The sequence below is a fragment of the Mauremys mutica genome, chromosome 12 (assembly GCF_020497125.1).
Source record: "Mauremys mutica isolate MM-2020 ecotype Southern chromosome 12, ASM2049712v1, whole genome shotgun sequence".
In the NCBI taxonomy this organism is placed as follows: Eukaryota; Metazoa; Chordata; order Testudines; family Geoemydidae; genus Mauremys; species Mauremys mutica.
Genome location: NC_059083.1, coordinates 8584628 through 8610165, shown reverse-complemented (window position 1 = coordinate 8610165; position 25538 = coordinate 8584628). Strand labels below are relative to the sequence as shown.

Genomic DNA, 25538 nt, shown 5'->3' with positions numbered 1-25538 from the left:
CAGATCAGAGCCCGGAGAACACGCGGCGCGGGGCTCGTTTCTCCCCGCGATCCAGGCCCGGTCCCGCACGTGCCGCCCGCCCGGAGCCGCGGGCGCTCGGGTAAGAAGGACCGAGCGAGCGAAGGGGGAGGGAAGACGGCTTCAATCCTGACCCGCGCGTGCCCTAGCAGCAAACCAGGGACATGGTGCATATGCGCTGTTAGGGGCCGGGGCGTGCGCGCTCTGTGCAACTATACAGCTTGCCCCGCCCCGTGCTGTGTTGGAAAACACCTGGGCGCGGGGCATCGAGTTTCTCCAGAGAGCAGTTCTTCTTCGAGTGATTTCTCCAATGCATTCCAGTTAGGTGTGCGCGCTGCGCGTGCACGGCATCTCGGAACTTTTTACCCTAGCAACTCCGGCGGGCTGGCTGGGCGCCCCCTGGAGTGGCGCCGCTATGGCGCTAAATATATACCCCAGCCGGCCCGTCCACTCCTCAGTTCCTTCTTACCGCCTGTGACGGCCAGTTGGAACTGTGGAGTGCTCTCTGTCCTCCACAACCCTAGCTCTCGCTACTTTCTCGTGTATATAGTTTGTTTAGTGTTAGTATAGTTAGTTCAGTAGTTAGTTAGTTAGTGTTTTAGGTAAGGATAAGGGGGGTATTTCCTCCCTTCCCTTCCCCAGTGCGGGCTCATGCCCAAGGCACCGGGCTTTAAGCCCTGCGCAGCGTGCCAGAGGCCTATGCCGGTTGGTGACCCTCACGGCTCCTGCCTCCGTTGCCTGGGCGAAGGACACCGCACGGACAAGTGTGCTATCTGTTCAGCATTCAAGCCGCGGACCCGTAAGGAGCGAGACATTCGCCTAAAACAGCTCCTTATGGAGGCGTCCCTCCAACCCCCGGCACCGTCCGCGCCGGCACCGAGGGCTTCATCGGTGCAGAGTGCACCCGCGGCACCGAGCCTTTCCGGCACCGCGGCCCCGGTACCTAAGCCTGCGGCTAAGAAGACCCGGCACCGCTCGCTTTCACCTTCAGACAATCAGCAGCTGGTGAAAGCAGTGGCAAAAGCCCGCACGGAGGACGCCGCGAGAGTGGCTGCGGCCGTGCGTAAAGCGTGCCCTGGGCCCTCGACTCTGGCTCCGCAAGCGCCGTCGAGTCCGGCATCGCCGCGCTCCCCGGCACCGACCGTGGTGGAGCCAAGGCTGCCATCGACGCCGGAGACGTTCTCCTCCGCGCGTGAGCTAATCTGGCTCATAGAGGCACCGAGCCTCCGGCCCCCGGCACCGCCGGTGCGGGCTGTCGCATCAGTGGGGAAACCGGCCAGAATGACACGGCCGCCCTCTCCGGACGAACGGCACGGAAGGCGCTCCCGCTCCCGGTCCCGGTCCCGTTCCTGGTCCCGGCGCAGGTCGCCGTCCCGTCGTTCGGGATCTCGACGCCGCTCCTCATCCCGGCACCGAGCACCATCCCGACGCCGGTCTGAGTCCCGGTACCGCTCTCAATCTCGGTACCGGTCGCACTCCCGGTCACCGTACCGTCGGTACCGCCGGAGGTCTCAATCCCGGCACCGTTCACGGCACCGCGACTCGCGAAGTCATTCCCGGCACCGCAGATCCCGGTCCCGGTCGAGCTCCCGGCGCCGGTCGAGCTCCCGGCACCGCGGTGGCCGACAGTCACGATCGCCGTCCCGCCGACTATATTCGTATTGACCCTCGGCTCCGTCGGCGGAGGGACTCCCGTCTTCAGCGGTTCAATCCCTCGGCACCGCCTTGGCCATCCCGCCCAGCATCGGTGGCCTCCGGTGCGGATGATACCGCCCACCAGTTGCCGACCCCGCAAGGACTCCATCATGAACAGTGGGGCTACTGGGTCCCCTGGGCGCATCATGAGGCGCAGGGCATCCCATTTCCTTTGCGGGATGTGACCACCGGGACCAGGGTCCCCGAGGCGACAGTTAGCCGGCCGCCTCCCTCTCCTCCGCACGAGCCGGACCGCCAATCAGCCGTACCGCACGACTCAGCGGAGGCTCAACCACCAGCCCTGGCGCTGGAGCCAATCGTGCAGGGCGTATCTTCATCGTCCTCGCCGGACGAGGCGGTGGCAGGTGCTGCGGCCAACGAACCCCCGCCCATTGACCTTCGGGCCTTCCAGGACCTGCTTCGCCGAGTGGCGACGGCCATGGGTCTCCCCGTCGCGGAGGTCCAAGAGGATGAGGACCCGATCACCAATGTGGTGGGCGCGGACACTCCCGTCCGAGTGGCATTGCCCTTCGTGCGGACAATTCAAAAAAACGCCACTACGCTCTGGCAGACCCAGGCTTCCATTCAACCCACAGCACGCGGGGTCGAGCGTAAGTACTCAGCCCCCCCAACAGGCTATGAGTACCTCTACTCCCACCCAACCCCGGACTCCCTGGTCGTTCAATCCGTCAACGACCGCGAGAGGCACGGCCAACCTGCCCCTGCGCCCAAGTCCAAGGACGCCCGACGCATGGACCTGCTCGGTCGTAAGGTCTACTCCGCAGGGGGCTTACAAATGCGGATCGCAAACATCATGGTCCTTCTCGCCAGGTACGTCTTTGACATCCTGACGTCCCTGGCGAAGTTCACGGAGCTCCTGCCATCAACATCTCGCCAGGAGTTCTCGGCCTTGTTGGACGAGGGAAAAAAGTCCTCCAGGTCCTGTGTCACGGCCGCCCTCGACGCCGCGGACTCCGGGGCTCGGACCTTGGCATCCGGCGTGACGATGAGGCGCATCTCCTGGCTGCAATCCTCCACCCTGCCGCCGGAGGTGCAGTATACTCTCCAGGACCTCCCCTTCGACACCCAGGGTCTGTTTTCCGAAAAGACGGATTCTCGGATCCAGACCCTGAAGGACGGTCGCATCGCCATCCGTACGCTCGGGATGCACACGCCGGCGACGCAGCGCAGGCCCTTCCGGCCGCAACCCTCCCGCTACCAACAGCGCTATCGGCTGTATGTTAGCTGGCGACCGGCCCAGAACCGCCGTCGCCCGTCAGGCAATCGGCGGAACCAGGGGCAGGCCTCGTCCAAGGCTACCCAGGGGGCCAAGTCTGCTTTTTGATGGGACGCTTGAGGACGGCCCATCTCTCTCCCTACCGGATCCTACCCCCTTATTTTACAACCGCCTTTCCCATTTCTTTTCGGCGTGGTCCCAATTGACAATGGACAACTGGGTGCTGCAAACAGTCCAGTCGGGATACCGCCTTCAATTTGTTTCGCCCCCGCCTTCCCACCCACCCTCCCTGTCCCTCTTCAGGGACCCCTCTCACGAGCAAGTCCTCTTACAAGAGGTCCAGACTCTGTTGAGCGTGGGTGCCATAGAAGCAGTGCCTCAAGACAGGCGGGGCAGGGGATTCTACTCCCGCCATTTCCTTATCCCCAAAGCGAAAGGCGGGCTACGTCCTGTCCTGGACCTTCGCGAGCTGAACAAGTTCCTGCTCAAGCCCAAGTTTCGCATGGTCACCTTGGGGACCATCATTCCCTCTCTGGATCCGGGAGATTGGTTTGCCGCCCTCGACATGAAGGACGCTTACTTCCATGTCACCATCTATCCTCCTCATCGACGTTACCTCCGATTTGTGGTTGGCAACACCCACTACCAGTTTGCTGTGTTGCCATTCGGTCTCTCCACCGCACCGAGGGTCTTTACCAAATGCATGGCGGTGGTCGCCGCAGCCCTCCGCCGTCGTCAGATCCACGTGTACCCGTATCTAGACGACTGGCTGGTTCGCGGACAATCTCGACAACTCGTGATGGGCCAGATGGCGGAGATCCGGTCCCTCTTCCGGCGGCTCGGGCTCCTCATCAACGTCGAGAAGTCCACTTTGATTCCTTCTCAGCGCGTGGAGTTCATCGGAGCGGTCCTCGACTCCACCATAGCCAGGGCCTGTCTCCCTCGCGCCCGCCACCAGACGATGGTCACCCTCATCATGGACCTAGTCACCTTCCCGACCACGACGGTGCGCTCCTGCCTCCGCCTCCTGGGCCACATGGCGGCATGCACGTATGTGACCGCGTACGCGCGGCTCCACCTCCGCCCGTTCCAGTCCTGGCTCGCGTCGGTGTACCGGCCGCATCGAGACCCGATCGATATGGTGGTGACGGTCTCCAGAGCGACCCTCGAGTCCCTCCGATGGTGGCTCGACCCGGAAATCGTGTGTGCCGGGATCCCGTTCCACCCTCCGCGCCCGTCCGCCACGCTCACCACGGACGCCTCGGCACTCGGTTGGGGGGCCCACTTGAGCGATCTCCACACCCAATGCCTCTGGTCGACCCAGGAGCTCGCCCTGCATATCAATGTCCGCGAGCTGCGAGCGATCCGTCTAGCCTGCCAAACTTTCTGCCCCCACCTGCAAGGCCGATGTGTGACAGTATTCACGGACAATACAACAGCAATGTTCTACGTGAACAAGCAGGGCGGAGCACGCTCTTCCCCCCTCTGCAGGGAGGCGATGCTCCTGTGGGACTTCTGCGTGAACCACTCCATTCACCTGCAAGCGTCCTTTCTTCCGGGAGTGCAGAACACGCTGGCCGACCGTCTCAGCAGGTCGTTCCTCTCCCACGAGTGGTCCCTCCGTCCAGATGTCGTCCACACAATCTTCCGGAGGTGGGGGTTTCCCCAGATAGACCTATTCGCCTCCAGGGAGAACAGGAAGTGCCACCGGTTTTGTTCATTCCAGGGTCGCTCGCCAGGCTCCCTGTCCGACGCCTTCCTCTACCCCTGGACGGATCGCCTCCTCTACGCCTTCCCTCCATTTCCGCTTGTGCACCGAGTGCTCCTGAAGCTTTGGAGGGACAGAGCCCACGTCATACTCATAGCGCCGGCCTGGCCGAGGCAGCACTGGTACACCCTGCTGCTCGAGCTCTCCGTTCGGGATCCCATCCCCCTCCCGTCGTGGCCGGACCTCATCACCCAGGACTTCGGCAGACTCCGCCATCCGAACCTGCAGTCCCTCCATCTTACAGCTTGGTACCTGAGTGGTTGACCCACGCGGAGAGGGGCTGTTCCGCGGCAGTTCAGCAAGTCCTGCTTGAAAGTCGAAAGCCTTCCACTCGCTCCACTTACCTCGCGAAGTGGAAGAGGTTCGCGCTTTGGTGCGATCAGCGAAGTCTGAATCCATTCGTGGTTCCGGTACCTACCATCCTCGACTACCTTTGGTACCTTAAGGAGCAAGGTCTTGCAGTCTCCTCATTGAAGGTTCACCTGGCAGCAGTGTCCGCCTTTCGTCCATCGCTGGAAGGTTGGTCCATCTTCTCCAACCAGATGGTTTCCCGCTTCCTTAAAGGCCTGGACCGCTTGTACCCGCCGGTGCGGCGTCCTGCCCCGACCTGGGATTTGAACCTCGTCCTGGCCAAGCTGATGGGTCCCCCCTTCGAGCCCTTGGCCACGTGCTCGCTACTCTACCTCTCCTGGAAGACAGCTTTCCTCGTCGCCATCACATCCGCGAGACGAGTTTCTGAGCTTCGCGCACTAACGGTGGGCCCACCTTACACCGTCTTCCATGCAGACAAGGTACAGCTTCGACCACATCCGGCCTTCCTCCCTAAGGTGGTATCGGCCTTCCACCTCAACCAGGAGATCTTCCTCCCGGTCTTCTTCCCGAAGCCGCATGCCTCACCTCGGGAACAACAGCTTCACACCCTGGACGTCCGCAGGGCGCTTGCCTTTTACGTCGAGCGGACGAAGCCTTTCCAGCGTTCGACCCAGTTGTTTGTCGCCGTCGCCGACCGCATGAAGGGTGAGCCGGTCTCCTCCCAGAGAATTTCCTCCTGGGTCACTGCATGTATTCGGACCTGCTACGAGCTTGCTCGCGTGCCGCCATGCCGCCTCACCGCTCACTCGACAAGGGCGCACGCCTCGTCGGCCGCCTTCCTGGCCAATGTTCCGCTCCAGGACATCTGTCGAGCGGCCACCTGGTCTTCGGTCCACACCTTCGCCTCCCACTACGCGTTGGTGCAGCAGTCTCGAGATGACGCAGCCTTCGGCTCTGCGGTATTACACTCCGCCACGTCTCACTCCGACCCCACCGCCTAGGTTAGGCTTGGGAATCACCTAACTGGAATGCATTGGAGCAATCACTCGAAGAAGAAAAGACGGTTACTCACCTGTAGTAACTGTTGTTCTTCGAGATGTGTTGCTCCAATCCATTCCAGACCCGCCCTCCTTCCCCACTGTCGGAGTAGCCGGCAAGAAGGAACTGAGGAGCGGACGGGCCGGCTGAGGTATATATTTAGCGCCATAGCGGCGCCACTCCAGGGGGCGCCAGCCGGCCCGCCGGGGTTGCTAGGGTAAAAAGTTCCGAGATGCCGTGCACGCGCGGCGCGCACACCTAATTGGAATGGATTGGAGCAACACATCTCGAAGAACAACAGTTACTACAGGTGAGTAACCGTCTTTTTCACACGCCGGAATTAGCTATATCACATTGCAGTGTGGCAGGGAGCACATCCCTATAGTTTGCAGTTTCATTATACATATGTGTGTGTGAAAATACTACCTGTAGGACCGTGCTACAGCAGCGAGAGGTCCAACTTGCTAAAAAAAGGCCATCTGATGTAGCTGATTCCTATGGATAGCAGCCTTATATGCATACAGGTTGGATAAACATAGGCCTGGTCTACACTAGGAGTTTATGTCGAATTTAGCAGCGTTAATTCGATTTAACCGTGCAGCCGTCCACACCAGGATGCTAATTAGTTCATAAGAACATAAGAACATAAGAGAGGCCGTACCGGGTCAGACCAAAGGTCCATCTAGCCCAGTATCTGTCTACCGACAGTGGCCAATGCCAGGTGCCCCTGAGGGAGTGAATCTAACAGGCAATGATCAAGTGATCTCTCTCCTGCCATCCATCTCCATCCTCTGACGAACAGAGGCTAGGGACACCATTCTTACCCATCCTGGCTAATAGCCATTTATGGACTTAGCCACCATGAATTTATCCAGTCCCCTTTTAAACATTGTTATAGTCCTAGCCTTCACAACCTCCTCAGGTAAGGAGTTCCACAAGTTGACTGTGCGCTGCGTGAAGAAGAACTTCCTTTTATTTGTTTTAAACCTGCTGCCTATTAATTTCATTTGATGACCCCTAGTTCTTGTATTATGGGAATAAGTAAATAACTTTTCCTTATCCACTTTCTCAACATCACTCATGATTTTATATACCTCTATCATGTCCCCCCTTAGTCTTCTCTTTTCCAAACTGAAGAGTCCTAGCCTCTTTAATCTTTCCTCATATGGGACCCTCTCTAAACCCCTAATCATTTTAGTTGCTCTTTTCTGAACCTTTTCTAGTGCTAGAATATCTTTTTTGAGGTGAGGAGACCACATCTGTACACAGTATTCGAGATGTGGGCGTACCATGGATTTATATAAGGGCAATAATATATTCTCAGTCTTATTCTCTATCCCCTTTTTAATGATTCCTAACATCCTGTTTGCTTTTTTGACCGCCTCTGCACACTGCGTAGACATCTTCAGAGAACTATCCACGATAACTCCAAGATCTTTTTCCTGACTCGTTGTAGCTAAATTAGCCCCCATCATGTTGTATGTATAGTTGGGGTTATTTTTTCCAATGTGCATTACTTTACATTTATCCACATTAAATTTCATTTGCCATTTTGTTGCCCAATCACTTAGTTTTGTGAGATCTTTTTGAAGTTCTTCACAATCTGCTTTGGTCTTAACTATCTTGAGTAGTTTAGTATCATCTGCAAACTTTGCCACCTCACTGTTTACCCCTTTCTCCAGATCATTTATGAATAAATTGAATAGGATTGGTCCTAGGACTGACCCTTGGGGAACACCACTAGTTACCCCTCTCCATTCTGAGAATTTACCATTAATTCCTACCCTTTGTTCCCTGTCCATTAACCAGTTCTCAATCCATGAAAGGACCTTTCCTTTTATCCCATGACAGCTTAATTTACGTAAGAGCCTTTGGTGAGGGACCTTGGCAAAGGCTTTCTGGAAATCTAAGTACACTATGTCCACCGGATCCTCCTTGTCCACATGTTTGACCCCTTCAAAGAACTCTAATAGATTAGTAAGACACGATTTCCCTTTACAGAAACCATGTTGACTGTTGCTCAAGAGTTTATGTTTTTCTATGTGTCTGACAATTTTATTCTTTACTATTGTTTCAACTAATTTGCCCGGTACCGACGTTAGACTTACCGGTCTGTAATTGCCGGGATCACCCCTAGAGCCCTTTTTAAATATTGGCGTTACATTAGCTAACTTCCAGTCATTGGGTACCGAAGCCGATTTAAAGGACAGGTTACAAACCTTAGTTAATAGTTCCGCAACTTCACATTTGAGTTCTTTCAGAACTCTTGGGTGAATGCCATCTGGTCCCGGTGACTTGTTAATGTTGAGTTTATCAATTAATTCCAAAACCTCCTCTAGTGACACTTCAATCTGTGACAGTTCCTCAGATTTGTCACCTACAAAAGCCAGCTCAGGTTTGGGAATCTCCCTAACATCCTCAGCCGTGAAGACTGAAGCAAAGAATCCATTTAGTTTCTCCGCAATGACTTTATCATCTTTAAGCGCTCCTTTTGAATTTTGATCATCAAGGGCCCCCACTGGTTGTTTAGCAGGCTTCCTGCTTCTGATGTACTTAAAAAACATTTTGTTATTACCTTTGGAGTTTTTGGCTAGCCGTTCTTCAAACTCCTCTTTGGCTTTTCTTATTACACTCTTGCACTTAAGTTGGCAGTGTTTGTGCTCCTTTCTATTTGCCTCACTAGGATTTGACTTCCACTTTTTAAAGGAAGTCTTTTTATCTCTCACTGCTTCTTTTACATGGTTGTTAAGCCACGGTGGCTCTTTTTTAGTTCTTTTACTGTTTTTCTTAATTTGGGGTATACATTGAAGTTTGGGCCTCTATTATGGTGTCTTTAAAAAGGGCCCACACAACTTGCAGGGATTTCACTTTAGTCACTGTACCTTTTAACTTTTGTCTAACTAACCCCCTCATTTTTGTATAGTTCCCCCTTTTGAAATTAAAGGCCACAGTGTTGGGCAGTTGAGATGTTCTTCCCATCACAGGGATGTTGAATGCTATTGTATTATGGTCACTATTTCCAAGCGGTCCTGCTATAGTTACCTCTTGGACCAGCTCCTGCGCTCCACTCAGGATTAAATCTAGAGTCGCCTCTCCCCTTGTGGGTTCCCGTACCAGCTGCTCCATGAAGCAGTCATTTAAAGTATCGAGAAATTTTATCTCTGCATTTCGTCCTGAAGTGAAATGTTCCCAGTCAATATGGGGATAATTGAAATCCCCCACTATTATTGGGTTCTTAATTTTGATAGCCTCTCTAATTTCCCTTAGCATTTCATCATCACTATTACTGTCCTGGTCAGGTGGTCGATAATAGATCCCTACTGTTATATTTTTACTAGAGCATGAAATTTCTATCCATAGAGACTCTATGGAACCTGTGGATTCGCTTAAGATTTTTACTTCATTTGAATCTACACTTTCTTTAACATATAGTGCCACTCCTCCCCCTGCACGGCCTGTTCTGTCCTTCCGATATATTTTGTACCCCGGAATGATTGTGTCCCATTTATTGCTCTCAGTCCACCAGGTTTCTGTGATGCCTATTATATCTATATCCTCCTTTATCACAAGACACTCTAGTTCACCCATCTTATTATTTAGACTTCTGGCATTTGTGTACAAGCACTTTAAAAACTTGTCCCTGTTTATTAGCCTACCTTTTTCTGATGTGCCAGATTCTTTTTTATGTGACTGTTTATCATCTGATCCAGCCCTTACATTATACTTCTCATTCCTCTGCTCCTGACTATAACCTGGAGATTCTCTATCATCAGACTCTCCCCTAAGAGAAGTCTGTGTCCGATCCACACGCTCCTCTGCAGCAGTCGGCTTTCCCCCATCTCCTAGTTTAAAAACTGCTCTACAACCTTTTTAATGTTTAGTGCCAGCAGTCTGGTTCCACTTTGGTTTAGGTGGAGCCCATCTCTCCTGTATAGGCTCCTCCCATGCCAGAAGTTTCCCCAGTTCCTAATGAATGTGAACCCCTCCTTTCTACACCATCGTCTCATCCACGCATTGAGACTCTGAAGCTCTGCCTGCCTACCTGGCCCTGCGCGTGGAACTGGGAGCATTTCTGAAAATGCCACCATAGAGGTCCTGGATTTCAGTCTCTTCCCTAGCAGCCTAAATTTGGCTTCCAGGACATCTCTCCTACCCTTCCCTATGTCATTGGTACCTACATGTACCACGACCACTGGCTCCTCCCCAGCACTACACATAAGTCTGTCTAGATGCCTCGAGAGATCCGCAACCTTCGCACCAGGCAGGCAAGTCACCATACGGTTCTCCCGGTCATCACAGACCCAGCTATCTACATTTCTAATAATCGAATCTCCCATTACTAACACCTGCCTTTTCCTAGAACCTCGAGTTCCCTCCCCCGGGGAGGCAACCTCAGTGCGAGAGGTAACCCCAGCACCATCTGGAAGGAGGGTCCCAACTATGGGAAGGTTTCCCTCTGCTCCCATTGACTGCTCTACTTCCCTGGGCCCTTCTTCCTCCTCAACAGCACAGGAGCTGTCTAAGCGGAGGTGGGACAATTCTACAGTGTCCCGGAAAGCCTCATCAACATACCTCTCTGCCTCTCTCAGCTCCTCCAGTTCCGCCACCCTGGCCTCCAAAGTCCGTACATGGTCTCTGAGGGCCAGGAGCTCCTTGCACCGACTGCACACATACGCCACCCGCCCACAGGGCAGGTAATCATACATGCGACAGTCAGTGCAATAAACTGGATAGCCCCCACTCTGCTGCTGGGCTTCTGCCTGCATTGTCTCCTAGTTAGTGAAAGGGTGGTTTACGGAAAGTAGTTTTAGAATGTAGTTTGGTATATAGGTTTTAGGATTTTAGGGGGGGGCCACGGGGAAGGGGTTAGGGCTGGCGAGGGGCTCCCACTCCCTTCCCACACTCCCTTGCGAAACTCCCTGTTAGCAGCCCCTGGTCGCTTGTGCGCGGCTTTATAAAGCCCTGGCCTGAGTGAATGCCCCGCCCACTGATTAAGGCTCAGCCAATTACCAGAGGCTTCGAGCTTTCAAACCTGCCTCCAACTGCCAGCCAGAGCACATGGTCCCTCAAACAACCAACCAAACAAACAGACTGACAAACACAAGCTCAGCACACAGCAAGTAACCCCCAAACACAAACAAACACACACTACAGACAGTCACTTACCCCACAGATGCTGTATTAGCTCCTCCTTCACCTGGAGAACTCCCTTGCGAAACTCCCTGTTAGCAGCCCCTGTTCGCAAAAGCCTGACAAAGAGGAGCTGCATTGATGTGCCTGTGCCTTTAAGAACCCAGCCCTGGGAAGCCAGTGCTGTCAGTGAGAGGGGAAATAAAAAAGCCCCTCTGCCCCTCGCACCACCATTTTTGCAAACATTGGTGTGTCAGTCTCACTGGGGTAACTGCTACCCCCTCTGCCTCTGCCTGTGCTGGGTTTTGCACTCTGACACCCTCTGCCAGTGCCTCACCCTGAACTTAACTCCTGGTCCTCCTCCCCCAGCCTTGATTTTTCCCTTTAGCCCCTCTCCTAACCCTGCCTCCAGCTGCCTGACCCCCCTGACCAGTCAATTTCCGACCCCTGCTCAGACCCTGGGCACTCCCCTGCTCCGATTCACCCCCTTTGGCCCTTTTTAACCCCTCTAAATAGCAATCAGCAGATTTTCACGGCTAATAAGGGCAGGGTGAAGGGCAGTGGCTTCAGCAGATGAACTGAGCATGCTCAGTACCCGTAGGTAGCACATTTCTGTCTGAGCAGTATCCTTCACTACACTTGCCAGGCTGCTGCCCCCCTGTGGTTCTCTGCTCAAGCCTGTTGCTGGGGGGCTCCACCCCCCCCCCCACCTGGCTGCCTGTCACAGGTGGGCGGGGCCCATAGCTGATCAGGTCTCTGAAGCCCTGGGGGGTGGAGGGGCCGATGGGTGTTTAATCATCATGTCACTGCCTCTGGCAGGGGGGTTGGGCTGCTGGGCAGGGAATGAGAAATCAGAAATCACCTGACCCTGACCTATACTGTGGGGTCCGTCTCGGCTTCCAGATCGTCTGGAGAGTCCGGAGCAGGAGCTGGGGCCAGGAGCTCCACCCCAGCTCGTCTTCACTGAATCAGACCCAGTTAGACCAAGAGGAGCCAATCCCAGCCCAGCGCCTGCAGTAGCGTCTGTAGCCTGAGTGTCGCTGAGAGAGACAATGGAGCCAGCAGCTCGGGCTGCTGAGAGTGACGTGCCGCTGCAGGGGAGAGCTAATACTGATGGACACCTAGAGACTGTTGGGGAGCCAGGTAATGGGGTGTCACTGCCTGGAAACAGGCTGGAGAAAGACACCGAGGCTGCCCCACATGGGGCCATGTTCTCAGTGGCAGCAGCCAGTGCCCAGCAACCCCCCGTCTGTGGGCAGCAGGCATAGGCGGCAGGTTTGTATAATTTTTGGTGGGGCCCAAAATAGTGGTGCCCCCCCGCTCCCGCCAGGGGCGGCTCTAGAAATTCCACCGCCCCAAGCAGGGCGGCGCGCTGCGCCGCCCTTCCCCGGTCCCACGGCTGGGGCAGAAGTGGCTGCGGACGGTCCCGTGGTCCCGCGGCTCCGGTGGAGCATCCGCAGGCATGCCTGCAAGAGCTCCGTCCGAGCCGCGGGACCAGCGCACCCGCCGCAGTCATGCCTGCGGCAGGTCCGCTCCTCCCGGGGCTCCTGTGGACCTCCCGCTGGCATGACTGCGGAAGGTCTGCCGGAGCCAGATGCCGCCCTGCCAGGACAATGCCGCCCCACGCGCCTGCTTGGCGCGCTGGGGTCTGGAGCCGGCCCTGGCTCCCGCCCTGTAAGCCGATATAAAATGAAGCTACAATGCATCAGTGCCACAAGATTACAAAGGTCAATTAAAAGTGGAAAGTCAGAAGCAGCACTTGCCTACTTCAATATACAGTATTATATTTTGTTGCACCTGTTGTGATGAAGTGGGAATGTCCTTAATATTTTCTCTGAATACTGTGTGGGTGCCTCAGTTTCCCCTGCAAGATGCCAACTGAAGGTGTTGGGGACAAAGATCAGGTGGCCTCCTTGTCTGGAAGAGACACAGAGGCCAGAGGAGGGAGTGTCAGTTTGGAGCTGGCTGGGGAAATGGGGAGAGACCCAGAATTTGGTTCTGGGCTCCCCACCCCCCAAGATGGACCTGACAGAGGGGTTCTGTTTTCTGTACCTACAAGCTCTGTTTAAACTGTGTTCCCGTCATCTAATAAATCTTCTGTTTTACTGTCTGGCTGAGAGTCACATCTGACTGCGGAGTTGGGGTGCAGGGACCTCTGGTTGCCCCAGGACCAGCCTGGGCAGACTCGCTGTGGAAAGTGCATGATGTGGAAGGGCATGCTGAATGCTCCGAGGTCAGACCCAGGAAGGTGTAAGCTTCTTGCCCTGGAGACAGTCTGCTCCGAGAGAGGAGGCTCCCCCAGAGTCCTGACTGGCTTTGTATGGAGTTGTTCCAAAGCATTACAGCATCCCCTTCCACACCGTGCACTTCCCAGAAGTCCGCACAGGCACTGACATTCCCTCCTCCGGCCTTTGTCTCTTTTCCAGGCATTAGGAGGCCACCCGATCTCTCTGTTCTCGAACACCTTCAGTTGGCACCTTGCAGGGGAAACTGATTTGGGAGAAATGAAGTAAAAGCTGCCCAAACCGAGCTTGAGCACACCTGAATTTTGAGGTGTTCAAATCTGGAAGGCAGGTGCTAGGGGTGGGAGAGGGCTGTGGGCTCCATGGGGGAGCATGGCAGCAACTGTCTGGAGCTGCACGGAGCCAGACACGCTGGTCTGAGTGGCACAGTAAGCGGCTTGGGGGTTGGAGAAGGGGTAGGGAGTTCCGGGGGGCAGTCAAGGGACAAGGAGCAGGGGGGGTTGGATGGGGCAGAGGTTCGGAGGGGCAGTCAGGGGACAGGCAGCAATTGGATAGGCATGGGAGTCCAGGAGGTTTATCAGGGGACAGGTAGAGGGGTTCTGGGGGGAAGTTGGGGGGGTCTCAGGAGGGGGCAGTTGGGGACAAGGAGAAGGGAGGCTTAGATAGGGGCTGGGGTCCCAAGGGGCAGTTAGGGGCAGGGGTCTTGGGAGGGGGTAATCAGGGGACAAGGACCAGTGGTGCTTAGATAGGGGGTGGGGGTCCTGGGGGGCAGTTGGGGCAAGGGTCTGGGGAGGGGGCAATCAGCGGCCAGGGGCTGGGATTCAAAGGGCTCTGGGCTGCTGGCAGCTGCGGGGAGCCCTGAGCCCTTTAAATCCCAGCCGCCTCCCCGGCTGGGATTCAAAGGGCTCTGGGCTCCCTGCCCCTGGGGCAGCCCAGAGCCCTCTGATTCCCGGCCGCGGCTGGGATTTAAAGGGCTCTGGGCTCCCCGCGCTTGCAGGCAGCCCAGAGCCCTCTGACTCCTGGCCGCGGCTGGGATTTAAAGGGCTCTCGGCTCCCCGCGCTTGCAGGCAGCCCAGAGCCCTCTGACTCCCGGCCGCGGCTGAGATTTAAAGGGCTCCGGGCTCCCCGCGCTTGCAGGCAGCCCAGAGCCTTCTGACTCCCGGCCGCGGCTGGGATTTAAAAGGCTCTGGGCTCCCCGCTCTTGCAGGCAGCCCAGAGCCCTCTGATTCCCGGCCGCGGCTGGGATTTAAAAGGGGCGAAACCTAGCTCCAACTATTGGTGGAGCAGAGCCCCTAACTGTAAATATTCCTGGGGCTAAAGCCCCAGGAGCCCATATAAGTCGGCGCCCATGGCAGCAGGGACTGGATCTCCCCCAGGGGCTCTCAGGGCACTGATCCCTGGCTCACAGCTGCTGCCTGGCGCACACAGCGACGGCTGTGGGGCTGTGCAGGGGCCTTTTGGGCTGGGTGTGTCAGACCCCCTGTGACAGCCCTGGCCCATCTCTGCCTGGTTCCTTCTCCCCTTTCTGCTGTGTGTGGCCAGTGCGAGACCCCAGTGTGCGGGGACAGGCGCACTCGGCAGTGTGGGCACAGCCAGCGCTCGGCAGGGGGCACAGCGGGGGTGGGGATGGGGGGGCAGCTTGAGCTCCTGCCACCAGAACATGCGGGTCCTTGTCTCTGTGCCCCTGAGCTCACCAGGCCCCGTGACAGCCTGGCTGGGGGTGCCAGGGAGGGCGCTGGGCTGAGGGGAAGGAGGGACTGTTCTGCCAGCCCCAGCCTGCCTGAGCCTCCAGGCTCCTCTCCCAGAGCGTCTGACAGAAGGAGCAATCGACAGAACGGGGCATGTTCTAGAGCAGCTCCAGCCCTGGTGCTGTCGGTGAGACGTGTCCTCGCGGCCCGGCCTGACGGGTCTTTGTGTTTCAGAACCTCGTCATAACTGCAGGAAATGTAACTACTACAAGAAACATACAGTTGTGCTCGCAGTCGCCCTCGCAGTTGTGTTCTTGGGTCTCATCATCGCTGTTATTGTCCTGGCAGGTGAGTTCTCAGCCCTCCCATCCCCCTCTCTGCACATCCCATTCCCCCTGGAGCCACCACAGTCACAGTCTCTCCTCCCGGCCTGTCTGGCTTTTGCCCCTGGGACAGAGGATTCCTGGGGGATGTTCCTCCACGACCCTCCTCCTGCTCCTCCCAGACCCCTGCACCTGGGCGCTCTCTGTGTCGGACGATCTGACTGACATTAGCTCCCCCCAGTCCAGCTCTGAGCCCTTGGGGCCAAGTCACTATTGCCAGGCCCCAGGCACAGTCGCTGGTACCCCCGTGCAGAGTGGGGGTGATAGACAGGGCAGGGTGCAGGGCAGCGATGAGCTGGGCCCTCTGCCTGCAGCGTGTCACCCTGAGGTACCAGCCTGGCCTTCCTGCATCCCCGGGTCGTGCCCAGGGCTGGGCTGGCAGGTGCTGCAGCGTCACTGAAATGAGCCTTAGAACGCAGGACGGACACCTCCATCAAGGGAGCTGGTTTGTCTGTCTGGTTTTGGTTTTGGCTTGGTTACAGTTTACGGGGTGGTCTACTGGGGATTGTGTGTTTGGAGACTGTGTGGGACTGGGGGCCAGAGTATGTGTGCGCATGGTAGTATGCGCTACACCAGGGGTAGTCAGTTATTTTTAGTCAAGGTCCAAATTTCTTGGTCAAGGTATAGCCAAGGTCCAGACTCCAGAGAAAATAATAATAAAATATAACAATAGTAATAAGTAAATAAATAAGATTTCATGGTGCGTTGAAAAGCAACTGGCGGTCCAGCCTTGACCTACGGTCCACCTGTTGACTACCTCTGCACTATACAGTTAAATCTCCAGGGTAATACATGCCTTGTTGGCAGTGCGTGTCCTCACTAGCCGCGCTTGCATCAATGCAGAGAGCAGTGATCCTGGGTACCTATCCCTCTGTGCAACTCACCACCATCTAGCACAGGGAGTTTTGGGAAGGTTTTGCAGTGCCTCATGGGACCAAAATGAGTTGCACATGGGTTAGTGGGACCGTGATTTCAACGTCCCATAATGCAGTGTTCTCCATCCTATACTTTCATCTGCATCCCATAATGTCTCGTGCCTCTTTTCAAAATCCCCGCTGGACACTGGATTTATGGCTTATTACAACAATCACCACCCACTAATCCCTCTTTTTGCCCTATGACTGCAGAGGTGTTAATGAACCACTCTACCATGTACTGGTCTGTAGAGATGCTGTACCCAAGGCAGGCCCTTTTGAAATTTTCTAAGAAGGCCTCGGAATCATCACCTGCCTTGTAGGGGGGGAATTTTCTGGCATGTGAAGCGGTACCTGGAGAGGGGTTGCTAGGGTTGACTGGTAAATCCTGCTTAGCCCTTGCTAACTCCGGTTCATGCTTTCTCTCTCTTTCCCTCTCCTCCATCTCTTTTTCTTTCGCCTCCATAGCTCTCTTGTGGGCAGTTTCTTCCCTGCTTTTTTCTGCATTAATTTCTAATTGTTTTTGTTCTATCCGTCTCTTATGTTCGTTTTCTTTCTCTGTCGCTTCCAGCCTAACCAGTTCTAGTTTGTTAGCTGCTTCACTGGTAGTCATTTTCCTGCTTTCTTGAGCTGGGCCACACCCCTCTGCAGTTCACGGAAACTGGGATGCACTCAGCTCAGGGCTGCTTAGTTAACAGAGACTTTCTAACTAGCTGTACCTGAGAGGTAGAAAGAAAAAAAAACAATTCAGCTTGTAAATTCCTTTTGCTGGCTGCTTGCTCACAGCTTGAAGCCTTCTCTTAACAAAGACCCTTGTTAAAAAAAACTTAACACCTCTGCCTTCAGGCTGCTTTCTAAGCAGCTAGAAAGGAGGAAAAAAAAATCCTACTGGCTTTTGGTTTAAAATGATCCCACCACTCTGCCACCATGTCAAGGTTCTTTCCCCACTCTGAACTTTAGGGTACAGATGTCGGGACCTGCATGAACACCTCTACGCTTAACTACCAGCTAAGATCTGGTTTTGCTGCCACCACTCCCAAATACTAACTCCCTTCCCTGGGTAGTCTTGAGAGACTTCTTCACCAAGTTCCTGGTGAACACTGATCCAACCCCTTGGATCTTAACACAAGGAAAATTTAACCATCCCCCCTCCTTTCCCCCACCAATTCCTGGTGAGTCCAGATCCAATTCCCTTGGATCTTAAAATAAGGAAAAAGCAACAGGTTCTTAAAAAGAAGGCTTTTAATTAAAGAAAGAAAGGTAAAAAATTATCTCTGTAAAATTAGGATGGAAAATAACTTTACAGGGTAATCGGATTCATAGAGCCCAGAGGAACCCCCTCTAGCCTTAGGTTCAGAGTTACAGCAAACAGAGGTAAAATCCTCTCAACGAAAAGGCACATTTACAAGTTGAGAAAACAAAGATAAACCTAACACGCCTTGCCTGGCTGTTACTTACAAGTTTGAAATATGAGAGACTGGTTCAGAAAGATTTGGAGTGATGTCTGGTCCCTCATAGTCCCAAGAGCGAACAACCCCCAAAACAAAGAGCAAAAACAAAAGCCTTCCCCCCACCAAGATTTGAAAGTATCTTGTCCCCTTACTGGTCCTTTGAGTCAGGTGTCAGCCAGTTACCTGAGCTGCTTAACCCTTTACAGGTCAAAGGATTTTGGTACCTCTGGCCAGGAGGGATTTTATAGTATTGTACACAGTAGGGCTGTTCCCTTCCCTTTATAGTTATGACCTCCACACCAACAAACCGTGGAGTAGTGGCCCCTCATAACAGGTTCAGTTTCTAACAACCTCCTGGCTCCCTCCCATCCTCTGAGCAGCTTCCAGAGGCTTAAGGAGTCTGAAATGCGGATCTGATGAGATTATTCGTATTCGCTCTTCTCGGAGAGCAGGTATATGTGTCACCAATCTCTTAACCCTGTGTTCTTTCATTTTCAGTGCTCCAATTCAGGAGATCTTCAGATGGTCGAGCCACCTCTGCTGGCCCCTCTCAGGGGCCCCCTTTAGTCCCCTCTCCGGGACCCCCTTCTGTCCCCTCTTGGGGGCCCCCTTTTGGCCCCTGCTGCCTGGAGGGGTGGGTTGGATACCGAGGGAAATGCTACTATTTCTCAAAGGAAGAAAAGAACTGGAATTCTAGCCAGCACATCTGCTCTTCATTCAATGCTTCCCTGGCAGTGATTGACACCCAGCAGGAAAAGGTGAGACAGATGCAGATTCTTTGTAACTGCAATAGCCTGGGCTTGGTGTGACAGACAGAGCTGGGATCTGGGCAGAGCCCCACCCCTGGAGCATGAGTGGGACCTTTGATGTTTCTCAGGATTGGAGGTGAGAATGAATGAGATTCTGGAAGCGAAGCCCCTGCCCTGGCTATCAGTGTGGCTCTGTGATCAATACGGACCCTCTGAACCCTCAGCTTCTGACTGGAGACGGCAGCTTTATGGTTTCCCAGCCTCCCCTGTCCAGTTTTGGGTTTTCTTGGCAACCAGCCAGGGTGATTGGAGTTGGTGGCTGAGGGTATGGCTACACTTGCAGCTGTACAGCGCTGGGAGTTAAACCTGTCTTTGTACAGCTCTGTAGGGAAAGCGCTGCAGTCTGTCCACACTGACAGCTACCAGCACGCTGTCGTGGCCACATTTGCAGCACTTGCAGCGGTGCTGGGAGTGGTGCATTATGGGCAGCTATCCCACAGAGCACCTGTTCCCATTCTGGCGCCGTGGGTTGTCGGAAGGGGGCGGAAGGTACGGGGCATTCTGGGTCCTGTCCCAACGCCCCGTGATGCATCGCTTCACATCCCAGCAATCCCTGTGTTTCCGTCCACATTTGGCGCCATCTTTCCACGGTTTCTGTGCAGCGCGATTCTGTGTTCTGTTTCGGTCTGTGGGAAATGGAGCCCGAACTGCTGAGGAGTATGCTAACGAGTCTTGCCAGCACATCACGTTTGGCAGTTGAGCTATTCCTTAAGATCCAAAGTGACAGTGAGGAGTCCGACAATGATAGCGAGTCGCATAATGTGTACGATACGAAATTGCTTGAGGCATTCACGGACATGCTCAGCACCGTGGAATGCTGCTTTTGGGCTCGGAAAACTAGCACTGAGTGGTGGGATCACATCGTCATGCAAGTCTGGGATGACAAGCAATGACTGCAGAACTTTCGGATGAGAAAAGCCACTTTCATGGGATTGTGTGAGGAGCTCGCCCCCACCCTGCTACGCAAGGACACGAGATTGAGAGCTGCCCTGCCGGTGGAGAAGCGGGTGGCTATTGCAGTCTGGAAGCTGGCAACTCCAGTTACCGATCGGTCGGGAACCAGTTTGGAGTGGGAAAGTCAACCGTTGGAATTGTGTTGATGCAAGTTTGCAGGGCCATTAATTGCATCCTGCTCAGAAGAACCATGGCTCTGGGGAACGTGCAGGACATTGTGGATGGCTTTGCACAAATGGGTTTCCCTAACTGTGGAGGGGCGATAGATGGGACGCATATTCCTATTCTGGCATCACCCCACCTAGCATCCGAGTACATTAATCGGAAGGGGTATTTCTCTATGGTTCTCCAGGCGCTTGTGGATCACCGTGGGCGTTTCATTGACATTAACGCAGGCTGGCCCGGAAAGGTGCATGATGCACGCGTCTTTCGGAACAGTGGCCTGTTCAGGAAGTTGCAGGCCGGGTCTTTTTTCCCAGAGTGGAAGATCACAGTAGAGGACGTGGAAATGCCCATTTTGTCCTTGGAGACCCCGCTTACCCGTTAATGCTGTGGCTCATGAAACCATACACAGGGAGCCTTGACGGCAGCAAGGAACGGTTCAACTACAGGCTGAGCTGGTGCCGAATGACTGTGGAGTGTGCTTTTGGCCATTTAAAGGGCCGCTGGCGATCTCTGTATGGGAAGCTGGACTGGGGCGAAAACAGCATCCCTGCGGTTATATCCGCGTGCTGTACCCTCCATAATATTTGTGAAGGGAAGGGTGAAAGAGTCAGTCAGGCATGGACCTCCAAGGTTCAACGCCTGGAGGCTGAATTTGCACAGCCAGAGAGCAGGGCTATTAGAGAGGCCCAGCACATGGCTGCAAGGATTAGGGATGCCTTGAGGGAGGAATTTGAGGCTGAAAACCAACAGTAATGTTTGGTGCCCTGCACGGGAGTGAAGTGCAGTGGTTACAATGTTAGTAGGAATCTGTGTTCGCTAAACTGATTTGCAGTGCCTGTTTCTTTCCTGGGCTAAGGTATCTTTGACTTTCTGCAACAATAATGTTTTCAAAGCCAAAAAATCCATTTATTGAAAAGAAAATTCATTTATTGAAAGAAACACAACTGTTTGGGAATAAAAAAGGGCAAGCGGGTTGGGTGGGGAACGGTACAATCACAGATTTGCATATGTCCTGTCTGGAGTGCTATGCAATGAGTGCTGCACTTCAGGATGGCTGTACTGCATGGGGATGGGGGTTGAGTGCAGAGGGTAAGGGTCGTAGTTCTCAGGGCTGATTGGTGAACATACAGGTGGTGGAGGCAGCTGGTGGCGGTAAGAACCCAGATGTTGGGGAAAGGGGGTTGGAGCTGACAGGGGCACAAGGGAAAGAGTTTTGGGACAAGGACTGCGGGGGGGGGGGCAGTAGTGCTCCGCCTGCATGGCTGCGAGCACCTGGATAGAGTCCGCTTGGCGCTCCAGGATGCTTATCAGCTGCTCCGTGCTTTGCTTCCGGTGCGCTGCGGATTGATGCATCACTTCGTGCAGCATGTCGTCTTTGCTTTTTCGCGGTCTCTTCCGGAGTTTTTGCAGTCTCTCAGCCGGTGATAACACAGGCAGCCGAGATCTCAAGGTTGCATCTGTAAAGGCAAAATGCAACACTTAACAGAGGCAGCATTGTTTATACCAGGCAGAGTAATGATTTCCCCGCACTTAAGGAGGGCACACACACAGTCTTCACAATAGCATAATTTTCCCATCCCAAAGAGAGTGCACATAACCCACGGGACCCCTGAAATGGTGAGTAAGGGGGACTGATTGTTTCAGGGCTGTACTGTCCTCTGGGTTTTTGTGCCTTGGGGAGAGCCAACAGCTGCAAGGGGGCCCCTATACCAAACACTGTCCCAACATTTTCCACAGGAGTTTGTCCTGGAAGGTATCTCGCTGCTGAGGGTGACCTGGGAAGCAAGGGAGGGTCTTCTACTGCAATGCGGCTTCTGCCCTGGCTCCTCTGCATCTTGCCTGTGTGCAGCAATGGTCCCCCCACTCCTTGTGGCACAGTGGCGTGGATACGTTAGCTTGACTGGGACAAGGACCACGGTGGCTCTCCCAGTAAACCTGAGCAAGCACACTGCCCACGTTCTGGATGAGACTTTCGAAGACATTACCGAGGCCGATTACCGCAATGTGATAGACCACATCAGTGCGCTACTCTGCATCTAGGCATGCATGCATGCAGCCCTAACCCTCCCTCCTCTCCCAAAAAATGTCCTTCTTGAAAATAAAAGCTGCTTATCGGGAACCTGCTCCTCTGTTTGTCCTCCACCAAGTACCGGCTGCTGCAACTGGCTACCTTCCGCCTGGCTCGAGAAGAGCTCCTGGCTGCATGCCTCCTGGGATTTTGGGGTGTCTCCCCCCACCCCAGCACCCTCACTCTCGCTATCCTCCTCCTCCTCCTCTCCACGCTCTGAAGTGTCAACGGTGGTGCTCGGAGTGGAGGTGGGGTCACCCCCAAGTATTGCATCCAGCTCTTTGTAGAAATGGCAGGTCGTGGGGGCAGCACCAGAGCGGCGTGGGCTTTGCAGTAGGCACTCCACAGCTCCTTCACTTTAACCCTGCACTGCAGTGCATCCTGGTCATGGCCCCTTTCCAGCATGGCCCTTGATATCTGCCCATAGGTATCGTAATTCCTACGGCTGGAGATCTGCACAGCTTCCTCCCCCCAAACACTGATGAGGTCCAGCAACTCGCCATTGCTCCATGCTGGGGCTCGTTTGGCGCGTGGAGGCATGGTCACCTGGAAAGATTCACTGATTGCACTCCACACCTGGGTGAGCAAACAGGAAGGGGATTTTTAAAATTCCCGGGGAATTTAAAGGACGGATCTGACGGTTGTCACCTGAGGCCAGGGCAGTAGAGTTCGAACTGATGAGCAGAATGGCTAGAACAGGCATTCTGGGATACCTCCGAATACCTCTGGAGGTCAATCAGAGCACTTTGGGTGGCCACACTGGCACCCCAGCGCTGCAGCAGCAGCACTATTCTCTTTATTCCTCTCGTGGAGGTGGAGTACATGCAGCGCTGTAACTGCGGAGATGCAGCACTGTATGTGCCTTGCCAGTGTGGACAGGGAGTGAGTTACAGTGCTGTAAAGCCACCACCAGCTCTGCAGCTCTCAAGTGTAGCCAAGGCCTGAGTCTCTCTCCCATCCTCCACCAAGAGACCCACAGGAAGCTGGGGGAGGGGAGAAGCGGCAGCAAAGCGCAGGTGTGACTGAGCTAGGAGCAGGGGAGCTGTGGGCAGTAGCTGCTGTTGCAGAGACGAGCCTGGGAGATAAGGAGCCTCTGGGATATTGCAGGAAGGCAGGAGGGGGCCGAGGAGGGCAGAAGCAGGGCTGGCTCCAGACACCAGCTGACCAAGCACGTGCTTGGGGCGGCACCTTGAGGCGGGGTGGAGCTCGGGGTTTGGGGGTTTTTTTGGTTCGGCCAGGCAGCACTGGAGGGGCTTTTTTTTTTTTTTTTTTTGGTTTGGCCAGGCGGCGCTGGGGGGGCCTTGGGCAGCATGGTGCAGCACTCTGGGTGGGTGGGGGCTTGGATGGGGCAACACAGCGCTCGGGGGGGGGCGGGGACTTCAGCGGGGCAGCACTCGGGGGGGGGTTGGCAGCACGGCACTCGCGGGGGGGTGATACGGTGGGGCGGTGCTCTTTTTTTTTGCTTGGGGCAGCAAAAATGTTAGAGCCGGCCTTGGGCAGAAGAGAGGAAAACTGTTCTTTTGAGGGGTGGGGGCATACATGCAGTATGGATTCCCCTGTTCCCAGAGTACAAAGACCCACCCAAAAAGCTGAAGCCTAGTCTGTACTAGAAGGTTTCACTTCATTTAAGGGTGCGTCTTTTTGGCTTCTGACCAGTATAATTCTACTGATCTAAGTCCTAGTGGAGCTGTCGTTATACCAGTAGAAAGGGGCCTTGGATCAGCGTAGCTTATTCCCTTTCCCTCTCCTATTCGGTCACTTCTGTACCAATGTACGAGTGACCAGACTCCTGGGGCTTGGGATGCTGTGACTATACTGGTACAGCTCAAGTGTGGAGACAAGCCCTTAGCTATACAGCTGAGATTCCCTGCTGTACAAAGCCCTGTGGGGCAGGACCGGAGGAACACAGCAGAGTCTGATACACACTGTCCTGTTGTGAAGGATTTCATGATGCGCTATGCAGCCCTCGTTGAGCACTGGATCGGTCTCAGGAGAGACTCAGGCCAGCCCTGGAAATGGGTGAACGGAACCATATTCAGCCAGCAGCTGTGAGTCCATTTCTTTCTCTTTGCTTTCCCAGTGATAAATCACAAGCGACTGAAATGTTAGTTTGGGCTGATCCACAGCTTACCCCATTAGAGCTTTTAATCTTAAACCTGGTGTTAAAATAGGGCCTAACTCCTCTGTGCAGCACAGTCCAGGGCAAGCAGGAGCGTGTCTCTCTGGCCTTAATCTGTGCTCCCAATGCCCTCTCTCTAGTGTGCTGTCTTGGTAGGAGTTAAAAAACCTCTGGGGGTAGAGTCCCAGTGGATGCAAATTTGCAGTGAAACAGGCTGTAACCCCAGAGGCTCTTTGTGAGCCCTTGCTGATCAGAGCAGCTGCTGCATTTGCCTTGAGCGTGGGCTGTGCACCGTCTACCTCCACAGGCACTGACTTTCCCAAGTGCTAGGGGGTGCTTGACCCCTGGCAGTGCCCCAGGTCCCACCCCCATTCCACCCTTCCCTCTAGGCCCCACCTCTTCCTGTCCCTTCTCCGCACTCACCCTACCCAATTGCTCCCCTGAGCGCATCATGTTTTTGCTCCTTTCCCCTCCCCCGCAGAACCTCCTGCATGCCGTGAAACAGCTGATCACAGTGGGCAGGAGGCATGGGGAGGGAAGCAAGAGGCACTGATTGATGGGGGCAACTAGCTGACGGGAGGCACTGGGCATGGGTGGGAGGAGCTAATGGGGCTGCTGATGGGTGCGCAGCACCCACCATTTTTTCCCCGTGGGTGCTCCAGGGCTGTGCCTATGCGTACATTTAACTAAGGCCCAGATCCTTTGAGGCTGGCTTACTTTTAATTTGAAGGTGCTAAAGAGACATCTCACTGTTTTGTACACTTCCATTTCCATGGTCTGCAGACTCAGGCAGATGTTGCTACATTGACAACACTCTGTTCATATTTTTAAAGTTTGCATCAGTCATAAAGGATTAGAATTTTTGTTTGTTTGTTAAAGATAGCTGAACATGGCAGTGCCCTGGAAAAATTCTGGTTTCCTGAGCTGCTGAGGGCCACCCTACTCAGATCCTTTTTTCTGCTTGCTGTGCCTAACGATTGCCTGAAATGTTCTGAGCATGGCTGCCAGGCAGGAGTTTGGAGCAATCCTGTTGCTGGTGCAGAAAGGGGAAGCCCTGAGCCCCTGCAAGCAGCTCTGCATCACCATCTGAATGTGTGAAATGCCACCTTGATGGTGAGTGATGTGGGTGGAGGGGGAAACGTTCAGCTCCTGACTAGCTCCATGGCTTACATTACAGGTTTGAAGTAAGAGCAGAAGGGGACTGCGCGTATCTGAGCGACGTCTTCGTGAGCTCTTCCAGGTGCCGTTCTCTGAGAAACTGGATCTGTAGCAAATCTGAGCATATACAAAGGGAAAGGAACATAAAATGGAGGGAAACTAGTAGGGATGTAAAAGTTTAACTGGTTAACCTATAAGGTTGATGCTTCTCAGTAGTGCCTGTGAAATCTGATGTCTCCTTGTTCCTAGGAGTGCCCTTTATAATTATTTATAATTGGAGATATACCAATCTCCTAGAACTGGAAGGGACCCTGAAGGGTCATCAAGTCCAGCCCCCTGCCTTTTCTAGCAGGACCAAGTATTGATTTTTGCCCCAGATCCCTAAGTG

At 54.4% G+C, this 25538-nt stretch overlaps 1 protein-coding gene across 1 annotated transcript; it reads left to right on the top strand.

The window, feature by feature from the left end:
* On the top strand, positions 1-25538 carry LOC123344965 (C-type lectin domain family 2 member D-like). Its single transcript, XM_044981468.1, has 6 exons — positions 1-100; positions 12102-12341; positions 15364-15477; positions 18376-18635; positions 23815-23921; positions 25170-25538. Exons 2-6 carry the CDS (start codon positions 12251-12253, stop codon positions 25330-25332), a joined length of 735 nt encoding a protein of 244 aa, XP_044837403.1. The 5' UTR covers positions 1-100; positions 12102-12250; the 3' UTR covers positions 25333-25538.

Bases quoted from the DNA above. Each gene is read 5' to 3' on its own strand.
- LOC123344965 (XM_044981468.1), top strand. From the start codon at position 12,251: ATGGAGCCAGCAGCTCGGGCTGCTGAGAGTGACGTGCCGCTGCAGGGG. The intron at 12,342-15,363 runs GTAATGGGGTGT...TTTGTGTTTCAG, and splicing joins AGAGACTGTTGGGGAGCCAG to AACCTCGTCATAACTGCAGG. The intron at 15,478-18,375 runs GTGAGTTCTCAG...TTTCATTTTCAG, and splicing joins CGCTGTTATTGTCCTGGCAG to TGCTCCAATTCAGGAGATCT.